The sequence below is a fragment of the Saccostrea echinata genome, unplaced genomic scaffold (assembly GCF_033153115.1).
Source record: "Saccostrea echinata isolate AGI-Se365-2 ecotype Australia unplaced genomic scaffold, CSIRO_AGI_Sech_v1 ptg000054l, whole genome shotgun sequence".
Lineage (NCBI taxonomy): Eukaryota > Metazoa > Mollusca > Bivalvia > Ostreida > Ostreidae > Saccostrea > Saccostrea echinata.
The window spans coordinates 24,737,575-24,755,222 of record NW_026889803.1 but is presented as its reverse complement, the minus strand read 5'-3'; the positions used below and the strand labels follow the sequence as shown (position 1 = coordinate 24,755,222).

At 33.7% G+C, this 17,648-nt stretch overlaps 1 protein-coding gene across 1 annotated transcript in view; it reads right to left on the bottom strand.

Annotated features, from left to right (window-relative positions):
* Window positions 1-13,866, bottom strand: part of LOC133206148 (sodium-dependent serotonin transporter-like) — a 172,494-nt gene extending 158,628 nt beyond the window's left edge. Inside the window, exon 1 of the mRNA XM_061342080.1 lies at window positions 13,239-13,866. Within this exon, the coding sequence (XP_061198064.1) occupies window positions 13,239-13,818 (580 nt within the window). The 5' untranslated portion in view covers window positions 13,819-13,866. The remainder of the gene's footprint in view (window positions 1-13,238) is intronic.
* Between the last annotated feature and the right edge of the window lie 3,782 nt (window positions 13,867-17,648).

Sequence of the window (17,648 nt, the reverse complement as noted above, 5' to 3'; positions counted from 1 at the left end):
CGTCAAAATTGTGGGAGGTGGGGGGGGGGAGGGGGGCGGGGCACAGGCCCCGTGCCCCCCCCCCCCTCCCCCGTTCCTTTGGCCATGAAACTATATAAATTTTAAAATGAAATACTTCAATTTTGTATTCAATGATATGCTAAAGTTATTAGAAATAGACACAAAGATTAATTTGTATTTTAAAATACAATATTAGAAATGAATAATTAATATTCTCCATTTGCAAGTTAATTATTTTCATCATTTTAAATAAGTAACAACTTTAGAATACGATAATATATGTTTAATATTCCATTTGGGTCCATTTGATTTCCATTTGGGTTTCCATTTGGGTCCATTTAGGTTCCATTTGGGTAAATCGACGCACTCACATTTTTTATCTCTTGACCTGGAGTTTGACTTGCATTAGAGAAACTTTAACCTTCGACATAAGCTGCCATAAGGGGGCATCAGTGTTTCACAAACACATCTTTTTTTCAAAAAAAGTTTTAACATCTAAAATTTTTCAATTTTATCAAATTGTCACACACTATAAAGTATTATTTTTTTGTTTTGCAACATGAAAAAAATTATCAAATTCCAAACATAAAATGATTTTTTTCAAACAGAAAAACATTTCCAAAAAACTTTCTTAAAAGAACTCTTAAATTTCAGGCTGGTCAAGAGCTAGGTTCACTTTATGCATAAAATGGCCCTGTAACTATACCAATTTATTGACTAACACTTTATGTTCCATTTTAAACATCAAGATAAAGTAAAGACTTAGTGCTTTCATTTCCTATTAAAAATTTTCTTCTTAAAGCCAAGGTCTTGGAAAAGAGGTTTCATGGAGTTGCAATGTTCTTGAATTTTAAGGAAAACAAGTATATTTGAGTACTTTCACAAAAGAGAAATAATATGAGCGCACCCTCTGATCTAAATAATAAAACACGTTTTGTAATCTTCAGAAATAGTTCTATCATTTAATAGTTGCAAATTTTAGATCAGAGGTTGCGCTCTATATTAAATATCGAAAAATAGCTTTCAAAATTAACTGTTTTTGTAGAATTTTTCAGGATATGAGGAAAATGATGCATTTCATGACGTCATAATGCATTGACTAGCCAGAAAATTACGTTATTTTTGATAGATACGCAGTGATCAAAGGTCTAAATGATATTTAATGCACTGTCAACTAAAACCAAGCAGTTTCAGTTTTTCTCAGAAATTCACAGGGCCAAAAATGGCCCTAAGTGAACCTTGTTCTTTGATAAATTCATTATTGATATGCTTACACAAGAAGCCTATTGGCCATATGTCCTGCTGGGCATTTTTACTCAATTTATTGCATTAATATATTTTATGTAGGTTATAAAAATATATTGTGGGTTCATTATCTAGGTAGAAGGGAGAGTTTAGAGGCAAATACATATGTGCGGGTATTACTGTCTTATGACAACATCTAGTTTTTATTGAAATCAAACTAAAACTGTAGCATTTGAAAGAGAACAGATTCCTTTTTGTGTCATGGTTAGACCATTCACCAAAATCTGAAACTGCTGATCAGAATTATGAGACTTGTGTACATAGTTTTATTGAAATCAAACCAAAACTGTAGTTTTTTGAAAGAATCTTTAACATTGTTGTAAGCGACCAATGCAACACTATTCTTCAAAATAAAAACAAAAACAAGAAGCCCAGGGGTCACAACGCTCACTTGAGTAACTATGGCCCTTCTGTTCTTCATTAGCAGATTCTTTTTCTTAGATATTATTATGTAAAACTTTGATCATTTATAGCCCCAACCTACTTGACGGGGTCATGATCTGAACGAACTACTTGAGGATGCTTCCATATAAATATGACTTATCATGGCTTTGCTGATCCCGGGGGAAAGATTTTCAAAGAATCCTACTGTATATTCTTATGTTAAACTTTGATCCCCCATTTCTGCCCCATCTACACCCAGGGGTCATGATTTGAACAAACTAAATTCTACATTACCTGAGGATGATTCCGTATAAATATGACTGATCATGACTTTGCTTTGCTTGAGAAGAAGATATTTAAAGATATTACCTATGTATAACGTTGATCTCCTGTCGCGGTCCCACCCTACCCCCAGGGCCATGATTTGAACAATCTTGAATCTATACTATCTAAGGATGCTTCTTTATTAATATGACTAATCATGGTTTTGCTGTTCTCGAGAAGAAGATTTTTTAAAGAAGTTTTCTATTGTTTCATCGTTTCCGATTCCAAATTATGACATAATATTTTGCTTTGTTGAAAAGAAACCAGTTTCAGAAAATAGGTAGTCCTCATTGAAAAAGGCAAAAAAGATGACGTCGTAGAACGTCACGGAGCAGCAGTTAACCATACAATTTTGTGCTATACTTTGGAAACTCCAGAAAAAAACTCTGAAAATGCCGGAGGAAGTAGGAAATATGTCAAAAGCGAGCCATGCATATGTGTGTACATGGTACAAGCGGTATTTGAATGTTAAAGTACCCGGCTTAGACGACGGTGATCTGTATGAAAACGGATTATCTGTAAAAATCTTATCAAAAACATTGAAAAGTTAGTAACGTCACGCTAAACGTTTGGTGCTTCACAGATTCTGATCAGTGAAAAAATATAACATCGACAAAGTGATGCTACTGGAGCAATTATTAGCAAAATAGATTTCAGGTGATAGAGAAACGTTTTTAATGAGTGCACTGGTATTGGGCAATACTGTGTGGAATGTAAAGGGATAGTACTTTTGAGAACCGCAGGTCGGTACGTTTTTGACGTTACAGTGTTATTGAGTTTGCTCCATGGTTACAAAACGCGTTGATTTTAAAATTAAACAAGCATTCTGAGTATTGCATTGCAATACTAGTCCCCTACCGGCAAGTGTAATCTGGTTCCCGTTAAAAATTGAAATGCCATAATTCCGTCAGAAATCATTGAAGCGGAACGAAATGCAAACTTGATCTGTAACTCATCAAGATACACTCACATACCAAAAATCAGCTTAATATATATCTGCAAGCTTTTAAAAAAAGTGCGGAAAACCAAGTGGGACAGACTGACAGACAGACAGAGGGACAGACAGACAGACAGACGGTCAGACAGACAGACGGACGGACAGACTCAGAGGAAACCTATAGTCCCCTCCAGTTTCACCGGTAGGGGACTAATAACATGATTTCTATTAAAGCACATGAAATGAAACTTTATATATCAACAAAATAAATATTTTTTTATATGGTAATGTGCTCATTTTAAATTTCTTGAAGATAGTACAACGATGACTGGCAAAGTCCACGAACTTTCCGAACAACCCTCGTATATTTCTATGTAAAACTCCGATCCACTGTTGTGGCGCCGCCCTACCTGCAGGGGTCATGATTTGAACAAACTTGAATCTACACTACCTGAAGATACTTCTATATCAATATGACTAATAATGGCTTAACTGTTCTTGAGAAGGTTTTAAAAGATTTTTCCGACATATTTATATGTAAAACTTCGACCCCCTATTGTGGCCCGCCCTATCCCCAGGATCTTGCTATGAACAAATTTGGATCTGCAGTATGTAATGAAGCTTTGACACAAGTTACATCTTTTCTGGCCCAGTGGTTTCTGAGAAGATTTTTTTTTAAAGATGCCACCAAATTTTCACGAATTCTTAATTATCTCCCCTTGAAAGAGGTTGTGACACTTCCTGTGAACAAACGTAAATCCCCTTTACCCAAGAATGATTTGTGGTAAGTTTGGTTGAACTTGGCACAGTGGTTCTTGAGAAGTAGTCGAAAATGTGAAAAGTTTACAGACGACATACGACAGAGGGACGCCAGACATTCATCGATCAGAAAAGCTCATTTAAGCCTTCGGCTCAGGTGAGCTAAAAATGAAAAAGTGAACAAGCTCACATACCCTTCGCACCTACATTGCTTGACAAAGCTACACATAATGAATGGTAATGCTATGCATCAAACACAACAAATAATTATCCCCTCCATTTTACAGATGTTTGCCACATCAGATCTGTTTGTTATATCCGTAGATGTACTCTCAAAACATTTCTCTTCCTTATTCAAAATTATATTTTGGCCAAATTTCTAAAAGGGGCAGTAAAAATAAAAATAAAACAGAATTTCTTGTGAATAAGCACATCTACAAAGTATGTCCAAATTGATTACAAAGTTACACGAATTTCTGTTGAGCAGTTTCAGAGGAATTGCCCTTGCAAGAACAGCATTGAGAATCCAAACGTCTAGTCTAAATTCAAAAGAGAAATAACCCCCCCCCCCCCAAAAAAAAACCGTTCAGAATATATGCAAATCTATACATTATGCCCTAATTAATAACAAAATTCTGATGAGCAGTTTGAGAGGAGTTGTGCTGACAATCTGATTCGGTAGTATATTCAATTTTGATCGCAATGCTAGATGTCTGTTTGTTTGTTGTTTATCGTCCCTCTCGAGAACTATTTTTCACTCATATGGAGACGCAACATCTTGCAACTTGCACCCCTGGGGTGCAGGGCTGCAAATTTAGACACATAATCGGCACTCAGGGCCATTGAGCAGTGAGGGATCTTTTCTTGCCAGCACCTACTGCGACACGGGACCTCGGTTTATACGGTCTCATCCGAAGGACCGGTCTCTGCGTCCCGCAGTGGGATTCGAACACCGCGACTCTAGAGCAAACGCTCTAACCACTGCGCAACGCGGGCGACCAATCCTAAATGATTATGACGCTACTGTAACTTCCTGCACAAAACATTAGGAAATAAAGATTTAAAAAAAAAACATTCGAAGTTGTTTTCAATAAAATCATTTACACAAAAGCACCGTAGTTGTTGAATGCTAAAATCAAGTTATCATTTTAAAAAATCAAGTTCTGGCAATGACACGTTCAAATTTTTGCTGGGAAATATAAAAAAATCTTGATTGCCAACAATCAGTGTTATGTCTTGTACAACAGTCACAGAATGTGGAATCATTTTAGCAAGTTAACTCGCAGATTAAAAAATTTTACCAAGTGTCATTAATATTAAACGTTCATGTCAATTTCAGATTTTCCCAATAACTGCGTTTCAAAAGATCATTTGACTTTTATATCTTTATGTTGATACATGCAGTACCTTCATCCATTAATTTATAATAGTTTTCCCACTTTTCAAAATACCAGTATCACTTTATCGCCTTTTAATTTCTGAATTGAATGAAATAAATGTTTGTCTAGAATAAAAACAATGACTACCTCATGTGAATTGTCATGCATGGATTTTTTAAATCTAAGATTAGTTCTCAGCATGCCGTAGAATAATTTTTAATGAGTAGGCGTAATGCATTAAAAATTTCTCTTTATTCTAGTCCTGTCGAGTACTTCATATAGGACATGTACAGTGTCTGGCTTAGAATAGGTTATCAAATTCATGAAATTTCTGAGGAAAATGAAATACACATGTCTACGATATCTTAATTTAAGCTCGAAAAGGCGGTAGAGTTCTTTGTTGTGCATTACAGTAAGTAGAATAATTTAACACTTTCCCCACTCACAGTTGAAAAAATCTCTGTTCAATAAAAAAAATATATAAAAAGTGCAGAAAATGGTTGGAAAGAAAACTTTTCTTCGAGATCATGCGGACGTCTAAAATATGTTAAGATAATGAAAAATATACTACATTTTCTTAAGTTTAGAAAATGGATCAAGTACTGCTTGTAGTCTGTCCAACAAAAAAATTAATTACCTTAAAAGAAAATACCATTGACGATTTACTAGTAAGTTCTATCATTTTAACACCACCACCCCCCCCCCCCCCAAGTAAAATTAAATGCGTCAAATTTAAGGACAGACGATACGTTCCTCATTAATATATAATTTTTTCCAAGATTTTGTCGTTGAAGTATTGCTACTTTAAAATGTTTACTCGCAAAAAATTAAGGTACCTTACCAGGCTTTTGTGCAAGATACCAGAGGATGGTGTTTCCTATATAATCCTTTTGGGAAAAACTTTATTTGCCAATATCACACTTTTTTGTGTTTCGATTATTTCAAGACAATAAGAAACCTGCTAAGAAATCAGATGGTAGTTAAAATTTTGAATATTTTTTTTATACATTACGAAGATTTGCAAAACAGATATTCGAGGAACGTATCATCTGACCTTAAACAAGTACTGTATCTCACGACGTTTAAAAGTCTACGGATATTACAATGCCAATATTTCGGTTTATGCTATCAAGAGCACGATGGTTATATTATCAATAATATATCAAGAGATTATCAGAGTGCAACCTCTAAATTTATTTCAAATATGTACGTCATTACGTTTTTGACGTCAAGCAGAAGAAAATTACGAATAACGATGGACTCCTTTCCTATGTGGTTGCCACATTCGTAATGCTAAATCCCCATAGACTCTGAATTTGCTGCTGTATCGTTATGCTACATATATAGCTGAAGTTAAGGGATTGAGTTGAAAAGAGATTTATTGATCAAACCTAGTTTAAAGGCCAAGGTATTTATGTACTTTGAAATTTAATGCAAAAAGTGATGACATTGATACAGTGGGTCAGATTTTGTTGTTTAAAATTTTACATGCAAGCTTTTGCGGTTATCCCAAGGTCACACGACAGACAAAGGACAAGATATAACAAGGATGCGTTTCTTTAACACAAGGTCCGCGAACGTGGCCAAATTCTAATGTGAACACGAGGCATACCATTTTTATAATTTTACGAAATTAGATAGATGGAATACGGGAGATTTAAATTTTCTGTCATCACCTCTTTTTTTTTAAGTTCAGCAACTGTTCTTGGCAAGATTAAATTTCATATCCACAATGACAATTATGACATAATGTGGATTTAATTTCAGTTACAACATCAACAGGAGAAAAACTAAATAACGATGATGATTTTTGACATACGTATGGTCGTGTTTTATCGCTGTATTTTTCGCGAAGTTTACTGAATGTCCGGCGATTTTGCACTGTCATTCCTTATCGATATCCTTGCCGAAAATTCACTAGATATACACACTAGAGTGCTCCAAAGAACGCTTAAGATAGAGGATGTGACAAACAGACAAACGCCGGGCAAAGTGATCTCTAAGTGTCGCTAGATGCTCTGCAGTCGGCACAATAAGGCATAGACAACGATGTTATACATTATCCACTGGTTGTGAGTGGGATAGCTCTTTTATCGTACCCTCAACAGGAACTATTCCCCAAGGGCTTGCCCTAAGGGAATAGTTCCTATCAAGGGTTTGATGAAAGAACTATCCCACTCACAGCCGTGGATAAGCGTTTTGTTAAAATGGACCGGGGTTCATAAAACTTAGTATATTCTTAACTTTGAAAAATCACTTAAGTTATTTATTTTTTTACTTAAGTTCCTCAAGTATTACTTAAATTTGGTAGAAATACTTAAGCATCATGGCCGTAGGAACCGGGGGCACGGGGGGGGGGGGTGCCCTCCCCCTCAATAATTTTACCAATACATAGAATACTATAGAAAACTTAGCTACTATATGCTTGTGCCCCCTCAATAAAAACGGTTTTTTTGCTTGTCAAGGAATTTTGGTAGTTGATAGTGCCCCCCAACTGAAAATGTTTGGCTGTGCCCCCCCAAACTGAAATTGCTTCCTACGGGCCTGAGCATAATTATACCCCACGCAACAAGTTGCGTGAGGTATAATGTTTTTGACCCGTCCGTTAGTCAGTCAGTCAGTGTGTCAGTCAGTCAGTCAGTCAGTCAGTCAGTCCGTCAGTCCTGTTTTTTTGTCAGCGCAACTCCTCATAAACCGCTGCACAGAATTTCGTCAAACTTTGCAGATATTTAGGACACAATGTGTAGATGTGCATATTACCAGAAAATTCCGATTCCTTTATTTTTTCTGGGAATTTCGGCACTTTTCAACTTAGATTTTTGGCCATATCTTGAATATGGAGATGAACAGTTTGTCAGCGCAACTCCTCATAAACCAATGTACAGAATTTGGTCAGACTTTGCAGATATTTAGCACACAATGTATAGATGTGCATATTACCAGGAAATTCCGATTCCTTTATATTTTCTTGGAATTTCGGCACTTTTCAACTTAGATTTTTGGCCATATCTTCAATATAAAGATGAACAGTTTGTCAGCACAACTCCTCTTAAACCGCTGCACAGAATTTGGTCAAACTTTGCAGATATTTAGGACACAATGTGTAGATGTGCATATTACCAGGAAATTCCGATTCCGTTATTTTTCTGGGAATTTCAGCACTTTTCAACTTAGATTTTTGGCCATATCTTGAATATAGAGATGAACAGTTTGTCAGCGCAACTCCTCTTAAACCGCTGCACAGAATTTGGACAAACTTTGCAGATATTTAGTACACAGTGTGTAGATGTGCATATTACCAGGAAATTCCGATTCTCTATTTTTCTGGGAATTTCGGCACTTTTCAACTTAGGTTTTTGGCCATATCTTGAATATAGAGGTGAACAATTTGTCAGCACAACTCCTATTAAACCGCTGCATAGAATTTGGTCAAACTTTGCAGATATTTAGCACACAATGTATAGATGTGCATATTACAAGGAAATTCCGATTCCTTTATATTTTCTTGGAATTTCGGCACTTTTCAACTTAGATTTTTGGCCATATCTTCAATATAGAGATGAACAGTTTGTCAGCACAACTCCTCTTAAACCGCTGCACAGAATTTGGTCAATCTCTGCAGATATTTAGTACACAGTGTGTAGATGTGCATATTACCAGGAAATTCTGATTCCATTATTTTTTCTGGGAATTTCGGCACTTTTCAACTTAGGTTTTTGGCCATATCTTGAATATAGAGATGAACAGTTTGTCAGCACAACTCCTCTTAAACCGCTGCACAGAATTTGGACAAACTTTGCAGATATTTAGTACACAGTGTGTAGATGTGCATATTACCAGGAAATTCCGATTCCATTATTTTTGCCTTAAGAGTTTTGCCTTTTATTGAAGAAACTTTCCAGCTAGGTAATAAGAAACTCCACTGGAATCAGCTTTTTATAATGAAATTCTATGTGAAATATTTTATGACCTTTAAAGACCCCTATTGATTTTGAGATCAAAATATTAATGGTTTAACACAAACACACACTCACACACACACCATCTTTGATAGTTCTCTCCCCCCCCCCCCTTCAAATTGGTGTGCTTTGCCTTAAATAATTTCATAAGTACAGTATATAAACAGATTCATATGACTACATCATAATTTTGTTTCCATCAATTATTTAAATGTGTAAACTGTCATGTGTTGGACATGGACTTACACTCATTAACAAATCGAAATCACTGAGGAATTTAAATAACAGTTTGTCAGCATAATTCCGGCACTGAATTTCCTGGAACTTTGTAGGTATTTCAGAATAATGTATAGATTTGTATATTACCAAGAAATTTTGATTCCATTATTTATCTAGAAACTTCAGCCCAGTTAAATTTGTAACATACAAAGATTTGAATGTCCTTATATGCAAGAAGTTTTGATGTGATGATTTTTTGCAAGTAATGCCCCTTTTTTGAATTATACTGTGTATTTAAAATGCACTGTGCCATTCATTACGTGTTGCATTGTCGAGTTTTGGGGAAGCGTGGGGTATGTGAGCTTGCTCACTTTTTCTTTCATTCATAAACATATTTAGTGTTTAGGTATTGACTTAAAGTTAAGTGTCCTCGGGATGTAGGTATTTAGTTCCATGTGTATTACATCAAAACTGATATGTACAGCTATGTCATCATCATTGCACAATTGCATCTTAACAGTTGATAAAAGAACCACAATAAAATCGGGGAGGTGTCTTAATTAAGTAGATAAGAAATACTTAAGTTTTCTTCATCAAGATAAAAACAATGGTGCACAGAGGAAATCTTAATCTTTCATTAAGAAACAATGCTATAAATCTAACTAGAAACTCTTTTTGACTTGGATATTTATCAACTGTTAAGATGCAATTGTGCAATGATGATGACAAAGCTGTACATATCAGTTGTGATTTAATACACATGGAACTAAATACCTACATCACAAAAGAGTGCACTTTTTGTTCGGGGATTTTTATGCGTTGCTAGGGTGACATGACTTAATTTTCTCAGAATTAAACTTAGCAAAGAATTGCAATTAGAATTTATTTAGAAATGACTTAAGAATTTTTCCTTAACTAAGAATTTATTTTATACTTAAGTGTGATTCTTAGCACAAAACTTAAGTATCTTTATGAATCCAGTCCTGATGTCTATTAAATTTATGAGCGTTGGATAATTATCAAATGCCACAAAACACAAACTTATGTTCCGTGCCTGTTAAAGGGATGCCTATTCCGATCTGCTGGTTATTAATCATGAAAAAACGGACGTATATAAGGTCTTTGATCCGAGTAAGATTTGAAAGGGTTTATCAGTCGATGAATATGCGTGCCAAATTTAAAGAGTTTTTCTACTACGGATCAAAATATTAAAGACAAATGTTAAAGAAGGACAGTCATAGCAAAATCAGAATGTCCCGATCTTTTATCCTGATGAATTTGTCTTTTAAGTTTGATTTCTATCGGTTGGCTTATAGAGTTTTGAATTTTTAAATTGACATATCACCTTAAAAAGTATGGTAAATCTCGAACGAGGATGAAAAAGTTATTTTATTTTCACCAAAGTTCAAGTTCAAGGTCCATGATTTACAAAAATATATCAACTATAATTAGAAAAATAAATAAATTTGTACATTTTTCTTTTAAATTTATTTGATAATTTTTGTCTTTCTGAGAAAAAAATTAAATCAAATACTAATAAAAAAACAATTAAAAGTTCATCAAAAAGTTTGTGAAGAATAGATTCAAATGGCAATTTCACAGCAATACAAATGAGATAATAAATGTCAGATCTATTAAAAAGAAAACACTATTTTTGCCCGAAAATAAAAAAAAAAGAAGAAGAAAAATACCGAACACTCCCCAAGGAAGACAGAATATAGATCTTAAATCAAATACTAATAAAAAAAACAATTAAAAGTTCATCAAAAAGTTTGTGAAGAATAGATTCAAATGGCAATTTCACAGCAATACAAATGAGATAATAAATGTCAGATCTATTAAAAAGAAAACACTATTTTTGCCCGAAAATAAAAAAAAAAGAAGAAGAAAAATACCGAACACTCCCCAAGGAAGACAGAATATAGATCTTCGGGAGTTAGGTTAAATGCCTCATATCATGCTGCAGTGAACTGTAAATAAAAGCATTAGTTGAGCAATTCCATTTGCTTCAATCAAAGAATATAAGAATTTCTTTCATTGCGGTGGTATGAAGAGGTTACTCCTCGCAGACATGCATAATGTAAATCTCTGACGTATATTTATCGCTTCTTTTTCTTGAACATTACATGGTATGTTTGATTTTTATAGCGGTATAAATTTAAATCGAAATACACTCAACTTCTTGTGTCTAAAAGTAATACAAGACTTGATAAACTGTTTATAAAGTTTGGCTAATGCACCCCTCTTCTCCTTTTGTACATGTACGTGTATCTTTGTATGAACCGAGGGAGGAATTTTTCTATATAATTTGTCATCTTTTATCAATGTGCTGTCTATTCTTCATTGAAGACGTGTAAGTAAATCCCAGTTTTTTTTTTTGCATTGCTTGTTTTTTTTCACCTTTTTTGTGACGATGTTAACGTAGTTAACGAATGTTAATGAATTCCAGACGCTGCATTCGAGCAATATTCCACTGAAATTGCTTACGACGAATTATACAGGTTCCAATAGTGAACAAGAGACAAATAAAAACTACAGGTGTTAATCCCCTCAGTGTTCACATTATCACAATAATCACAATGTAGATGTGTCAAAACATTTGCATTTATACATGTATATATTAACACTGTAACAATTTTTCACAATATAAACACAAAAAGTAACCCCATCTAATTATTTTCTTTAAGGGTGTACGGGGAAAATTACTTCGTTTTTGCTTTGGACAATGTGTCCTCTCCGTTAATTTAACACGCAAGATTTAGATATATATCTATACAATTAAGTACGATATTTGATGTAACTTGTTGACAAGGCAAATCAACAAAGACGGCCCCATAAAACGTATGAAATGACAACTACAAAGTAGCCCAGGGAAATTTGACCATCATATCACATCAAATTGTGCAAAGTATAATGGAGAATAATTTTAAAAAGAAAAATAATTCATATCTCATACAAATAAAAATTTAAATATCTTCTTTGAAAGGAAATCAGAGAAATATTACAAATATTGTACATAGTTCTCTGAAATTATCTTTCCTAAATATTGAAAAGAGAAAAATATTACGAACAATAATTGGACCAGTCCCAATGATAGGTAAATATAAATATTTTTTTTTCGTTTGAAGGAAGCAAAACGTTTTATTTTAACGAACCTTTTCTATTATACTCCTAGTATTTATAATTATCAATAGTCTATGTACACTGTATGTTCTGAGTGTAGATATTAGGAACAATATTATCATTATACAAAACCGAATTCATTTTAATCATTTCTGTTGCATGTATTTCATAATATATAATAATATATGAATATACACTATAAGGACAAAAGGATGAATATAGGTATACAAAGTCGTACGCTTCTGACATCTGCCCTTACATGTATGTTGCAAATTCCTCGCAAAAAAATTGACGTCATCAGGTCGGTCATATACCTTAGGGCTAATAAACGGTAACGGAAAAATGAAGTGCAAGCACACATACATGTAATTAGTATTAAGTGTGTAAATTCGTATTTAACTTTGTAATCATAAATACTTCTTTTCATTGCCTGTTCTTTAAAAAACAAAATAATAGATGTGGTTGTAATACAATAATCCCTTTAACTGAGAGGGGGAAAATGTTAAGAACGTCAATAAGCTTGACTATTCAAAAGAGAGAGTGAAAGAAAAAAGGAAATTATCCCATTCTATGAAATTTATCATCCGCTCAATGATGTCGTTTTAAAAACATTTTAATTAAGAATTTCGGCACAAATTCAAATATGCCTTGAATGAAACTGTTTTTCTCGGTACCGATTTTATCGATGGTGTCGACTGCTGCGCGTAATGCAGAAGGCTTGATAGCAGGTTCTCTTTCTTCGAATGATAGATATCAAAATCTCCCATAAATCAAGGGCAAGCAATATACATTTCATTTCAAAAAGCCTATAAAATGAATCATTTCACACCTGGTTTCAAATATACTTACCCCCGCCGTTATTGTAGCAAATGTACGGAAATCTCCAGACATTTCCCAAGTCAACGGCAAATCCTATAATAGAAAGAAGAAAGTCGATTTTCTTTCCCCATGTCTCTCTTCCTTCTATCTTAACTTCAGATTCCTTCTTTTCATCCCGAGTCACTGCATTTGACTTATTGGACAATAGTTTTTCCTTGATATAAGACATGAGTGAGGTTCGGTTCACGTTGTAATTTACTTTTTCCACTTTGTCATTGGCTGGTGAAATCCCAGAGGTCTTTCGAATTCTTTCTACCACATTTACCGGTTTGTCACTTTTATAATATTTTTCTATCTGATAAATCTCCAAATCAGAATTTTCAGATTCATTATCACCATGATTTATATCAGAATTGAGGTTATTTCTGACTTTATTGTGGTCAGCTGAAGTCACTCGTTCCTGGAAGCTTTGATGAATCTTGTCATACTCTTGTAAAACGTATCCCTGGTCACTTGCTGCCGCATCAGCTGTAGAAGTATTAGTAAACGCCGCGTTATCGTAGTGTAAGTGAATGGATTTTTCGTCTCGTGTTTTCATTGGCTGGTTCATCTTCTCTGTGGATTATGAACCCATAAATTAAAAAAAAAACAGATTTATTACAGCGAATTAAAATTTTCCGATTGTTATTTCTCTGTTCACCTGTACCCTTAAACGCACATAATCCTTCTCTGTGTCAAGGATAAGGACTTAAATCACGCTACCTGCAAGGAAAAAAAAACCTACGCAATCACAGTTTTTCATATATAAACATGAATACATAGTTTGGTTGATTTTTCAAAATAAAAAATTAAAAAAAAGATAAATAGATAAGTAAACTAAATATATAGAAACATATAAATATGTCAACACAATTGGTGAAGTAAAGAGTAATATTCATGATTATATACTTTCACTGCATATGGATGAAAGACACATGCAAAAACAAACAAAAAGAAACACAACAACACTTAAACAACATCCACCATTAAACTTTCAAATCAAAAATATTCCATCGCTATAATGGGAGATAATAAGAGACCATGGGCAACAGCGCTCACCCGAGTAACGTGCCCACTATTTTAAAAAAAAAAATCTTCATTATTTTCATGATTTTGACCCTATGTTATCTCCCCACTTTAGCCCCAAGGGATAATAAAGAAACTATCATGAATCCACACAAATGGGAATTCTTCAATATCAATACGACTAAAATAGACTTGCTATTCTGGAGAAAAGAATTTTTGCTATTCTGGAGAAAAGAATTTTTACAATAATTTTATTTGTCTTTGCATGTAACATGCAAAAGAAGAAGAGTGAACAAGGAGAGTAAACTGCCTATTGTGCGACAATTAAGAAAGTGACAAATTAAATCTCAATTATGACATTTCTTTCATAATCCATATAGCAATAACATATACTTTAATATGTAAAATCTCCAAAAATCGCAAAAATCTCACAAAGTATTATGAGTGGATCTTTGCTTTTTTTTGTTGTTGTTGAAAGATTATACTCAAACGATATGCTTTAAAATATCCATTCTTCTGCTAACAAAAACATGGAGCGATGACCCACTTTACTTTAACTATACACTTTTATGACTTTTTGAAAAATATTTGAAGTCCATTCACTCAAGAGTCTTATCACACACATGATTTACAAACCAATAAAAAAAATTGTTATGAATGGTGTATATATATATATATATATATATATATATATATATATATATATATATATATATATATATATATATATATATATATATATATATATATATATAACGAAAAAGAATTTCTGAAAAATTGTTGAACAAAAAGTGTTCAAAATCACGAAAGCTTTAAGATGATATCAAGAAATAGGGGCTGAACACTCAAGGGCCCAAGATGAGCGGAAAAACTTTAATCTATAACTTTTTTAATGATCGATATTTTGTTACACATAACTAAGCAAAATTTTTCCGCTTAACAATTTATTTAAATCAATATTTTTAAACGAAAATCTCGGTCAAATTTTTATCTCATCGAAAATCGGACGGAAGACCCACTCGTTGCTCGCAACGAGATCGCATCTAGTTTTATTAGGGTCTTCTGTCTTCAGCGGAAGACCCTTCTATTATTATTATGTTTCTTTTTCAAGTTTCTTATTAGGGTCTTCCGTCTTCAGCATTAGACCCTTCTATTATTGCACTGTTTCTTTTCCCTATTATTATTATTTTCCTACACCGGTATCTCAGTAACGGTACAGTAGATTTTTATGAAACTTTCAGAGATGATAGGGAACAATGTTTTCTCGGGACTTTTTTTTCATTTTTGATGATTTCACTTCCGGTCGCGAAATATGACGTATTTTTGACGTTTTGCTGCAATTATGGTCTGTCCTACTCCGAAAAAACTGCGCAAAAAGAAATTTGAAATTTTCAGGAATGATAGAATGTGACCTTTACATGTACATGTGCACCTGACTTTTGAAATTTTAAGATGCATGTGAGTTCATTAATAAACAATATAAGATAAGATTTTTAAAGTTTTCAAATTTTAGAGTTAAATTTTTCAAAAAAATTTTTTTTATCAAATTTTAATTTTTTTTTTTTTTGATATTGTTAAATAGAACTTGACAAGAACTTCCAAAAATGCATTTGTTTTGCATGTGAGTACATTAGTAAACAATATATAAGCTCAGGTGTGTTAGGACACTTGAATGCAACTGTAATGTACTCTTAGAACTTTTCTTTAAAAAAATCATTATTCTTTTATTTCTTGACCGATTTTAAAACTTTTTACATCTTTACGAGCGTCTCCATATGAGTGAAAAATTCTCGAGAGGAACGTTAAACAACAAACAATCAATCAATAGATCTTTACGAGACCTTTCCAACAATATATTTCTTTTGTTTGTAAATGCACTAATAAAGAAAATATGAGCTCAGGTATGTTAGCTTTTTTTGACAGGACATGTCAAACTCATTATCAGGGACACTTGTGGATGACCGTACTCTTTAACCTTTGATTTCTTTTTAAAAATCATTACTCTGTTATTTCTTGACCAATTTTAAAACTTTTTACACCGTCTGATAGATCTTCCTGTGACCTTTCTTACAGTGTAATTGTTTTGATTTTAGGTGCACTTATAAAGAAAATATGAGCTTAGGTGTGTTAGAGAATTTTGACGGCCCATGTATAAGTTATTGATTTTCTTCAACGATGTGTAATACACAGTGACCTAAAAAAGCAAGGGCATTCAATAAAGTCTGAAATAGTGATTTCATAATATGCCCGAGGTGTCGCCCGCGTGACGCAGTGGTTGGAGCGTCTGCTCTAGAGTCGCGAAGTAAGGAGTTGATGCTTACGTCGCGGGTTCGAATCCCACTGTGGGACGTGGAGACCGGTCCTTCGGATGAGACCGTATAAACCGAGGTCCCGTGTCGCAGTGGGTGCTGGCATGAAAAAGATCCCTCACTGCTCAATGGCCGTAAGTGCCGAGTATAGGACAAAATTTGCAGCTCTCCACCGGCAAGTGGTGGCGTCTCCATATGAGTGAAAAATTCTCGAGAGGGACGTTAAACAAAATACAATCAATCAATCAATATACCCGAGGTTCTGAAAATTTATGTATTCAATTTAAATCATTGACAGTTTTGAATACTATACCTTCAAATTTTAAAACCGTAAGATTTTGATATATCCTCTAATGTTTAAATCGATAAGCTCCTACTTGATGAATTTTTATTATAGCATTTAAAACTTCAAAAATTTTCAAATTTGGAATAGTTTAAAAGCCTTAAAATATGTAATCAAGAGCATCTAAAATAATGAGAACATAAATGAGAGTGATTTGGAATCTTTTGAAGGTTAAAAAGAAATTTAAACGATTTAAATCTTTTTAAAAAAAATTCACAATTCTTCCAAAGATGGAGAACAGCATACAATGTGTTTTGAAATCTTTTTAAGGTCAAATAGGGTGAGATTTAAGGAAGCGATTGCAAGGCGTCACGTGATCGACTTATGTGATGTTTAAAAAAAGAAAGTTCACGGTAACCATGCATTTCCGGAATAAGTAGCTTGATATGATTGCGCACGTAACAAAAAGTCCTCGTGGCAATATTTCTAGAACAGAAAAAGAATAAGATAAAGATGTGACATTGCAGAGTGTTGGTGAGCGTCGACAATTTTTTTTTCATGTGTCATTTTTACGTTTAAACACGTATAGCTTTTATCGTAGTTCTGAACATTGGACTCTATTTCAATAATTAATTTTAATTTATATCTGGATCTCTATGTCCTCTAGTTTTAATTAAAATATTAGAATTCTATTCGAGGTCGGATTCTTTACTATCTGATCTACATCCACGTATAGATATTTATTTCCTAGAAGCTTCAGACAGCGTGGTTTTTTTCCCCAGT